This window comes from Penaeus monodon, chromosome 2, assembly GCF_015228065.2.
Source record: "Penaeus monodon isolate SGIC_2016 chromosome 2, NSTDA_Pmon_1, whole genome shotgun sequence".
Classification (NCBI taxonomy): Eukaryota; Metazoa; Arthropoda; class Malacostraca; order Decapoda; family Penaeidae; genus Penaeus; species Penaeus monodon.
In genome coordinates this window covers 13349536-13352035 of record NC_051387.1, presented here as the reverse complement: position 1 = coordinate 13352035, position 2500 = coordinate 13349536, and the positions used below count along the sequence as shown (strand labels likewise).

Genomic DNA, 2500 nt, shown 5'->3' with positions numbered 1-2500 from the left:
ATAATGATAATAATGATAACAACATTGACAATGATAAAAGTATTGTTAACTACTTTTTAGAAAATATTTATGGATAAATCATCTTGCTAAGTAGTCGCGTCCGTTCTCATCCACGCATTGACAATTTTGCATTATGAATAAGTGACACGAGTTTTCAGGAGATCCATAAAAAAGTGGAGACCCCGAATTCTTTCTTTGGTCGGAGTTCCATATAACAAGAAGGTATACCAGACATAAAGGAAATCTATAAAGGCAAAATTATCAGATAAAACGATTTACAATATGCCTTTAACATAAACCCAAAGCCCTGTTGTTTGTACCTTTGTTAGGTAAGCGTGTGGTCTGACTTGCACAAGGGTGTTCCGTATGCTGGCGAAGGGAAAGAGTCGCCTTTTACTTCTCAGATATCGGTTGCCTCCATCCTGTAGGGGATACTCAGAAGAGCCTAAATGTTACGGCGCGCTGAGACCTTGACTGTCCCCCGGCGACCTAAATCACGGCCCGACTACGACGCTGTATCTCGGACGTAGCTTCATATACACTTTTTTTTTCGGCGCCTTACCTCCCCTTTAAGCCTCACACCGCTGCAAATCACTGCCGGCGTCGAATCTTCATTGGCCAGTCATAAATTTTGTGAGAAAACATGACCAATCACAAGCCGTAAATGCTAACAGCTTAGTTGTTTGTAAACACAACGCTGGCATAATGAATCTTCTAGATCATATTAGTTAAATATGCAAGATTCTTTATAAAAAAAAGAGTAACCTTATTAATGGAATGCATGAGCACCGTGAAATTTAGGAACGAAGTATTGTTTCCTCGAAAGTATGACTAATATTACAAGAGTAATTTTACCAGTTACCAGATTAAATAATAATACTTGGAGTAAGTTTTAAAAGCTTACTATATCTGTATATATAAAGTAATCTCTATTTTCTCCGAATCATGATGTCCACTCACCTACAAACTACGTTAACAATAACGAAAATAATGACATGAACAGTAATAACAATAGACATGTAAATAAAACCGTTAGATCCGAAGCGAAGACAGTGCTTGACAAAAACAAATCACATTTATATTAGAATATTGCACTACCTTATTTAGTAGTGCACGATAGGTCCCTTCACACCTCATAGCACTACAGTTGAACAAAACACAAACTGTAAGATTGTACCAATTGTTCTAAAGCTAAAAAAAAGTAATTTATGGTTCGGGCTTCTCTCCCCCTGCGTTACTCTACGGCGCCTTGACTCGTTCCACTATGGCGGGTCCCTTGCTCTGTGTGTGGGCCGTAGGAGCACTGTATCCGGTCCCTGGTAACTACTATAATAACCAGTATCATTATTAACACAAGGAGTAATAATGATAATGATTATTGCTATCATTATCTCTATTGTTATTGTTATTGCTAATATTATTATCCCATATTATCATCATCACTGTTTTCTTTTTTCGAGAGAGAGAACCATCTTTAACAATAGTTTATATCTCGCCAGGATCTCGAGCCGTCGTCCACTTGACCAGGATCTCATCAACAACATCTCATCGCTCAACCTCAGCACCACAGACCTCGGCAAAGTGAGTCAACACGAGCCTTTTCTCAAAATTCCATAACGTCTTGCGAATTCCCAGCACGCTGACCCACAAACAAACCGTTTTTATAGGTGCTGATAAAGTCCTGTTCCTTTTTTTCTTAGTTATGTGGTCGCGTGGGCGTGGATGGGCGTGGGTGGCGGATGTGTACCCGGTCCCCTGAGGTCGCGAGCGTGATGGTGGAGGCCGCGTGGGTGAGCGTCGTCCACTGCCAGCGCGTCATGAAGTATGAGCGCTGGAATTGCTCCCTCGGCCATTCCCGCATCATGATGGTCAAGAAAGGTCAGCCACTCTGCCTCTGCGCTCCAAAGTCGAGCTGCTTCCGGACAAAAAATTTCGTAGGAATTTCCACTTACGGAAGGATAATGCAGCGCTTCTGACATTTACATTTTAGATACTGTAGATCTGTACATAATTATTATATTGCAATCAAACAGTTTTTATTAACTACTTCTAACGGTAATCTCGAATTCCTTTACTTATTGGAGGGAAAAAACGTAGCACTTGTTTAATGCGCTAAAAAAAGCAAAACAAAACATAAAGACATATAAATTTATAATATGTGTATAACATCTGCAATGCATTTACTTGGAAATCGTAACCAATGCCAAGAGAATCTGATATTTTCTTGCTCAGGGCCTTTTACAGGGCCTTGCTCAGGGACTAATCTTTAAGGCAGAGGTTTCCTTCCAGTGTACCGGGAGACGGCGTTGCTGCAGGGTCTGTCGGCGGCCGCCCTCACGCACGTGGTGGCGAGGGCGTGCGCCTCAGGCCGCCTCACACGCTGCTCCTGTGACGAGTCGACCGTGACCCGGACGGAGAACATGCGGGTGTGGCGCTGGGGCGGGTGCGGGGACAACCTGGCCTTCGGCACCAGGTGAGACGGGTGCAAGGGACTGCAGGT

General features: G+C 42.7%; 1 protein-coding gene across 1 annotated transcript in view; it reads left to right on the top strand.

Moving 5' to 3' along the window:
- The window catches only part of LOC119578066 (protein Wnt-9a-like), a 31246-nt gene that overhangs the window by 24053 nt on the left and 4693 nt on the right, over positions 1-2500 (top strand). Inside the window, exons 2-4 of the mRNA XM_037925787.1 lie at positions 1500-1581; positions 1701-1878; positions 2290-2473. Coding sequence (XP_037781715.1) covers positions 1740-1878; positions 2290-2473 — 323 coding nt within the window. The 5' untranslated portion in view covers positions 1500-1581; positions 1701-1739. The remainder of the gene's footprint in view (positions 1-1499; positions 1582-1700; positions 1879-2289; positions 2474-2500) is intronic.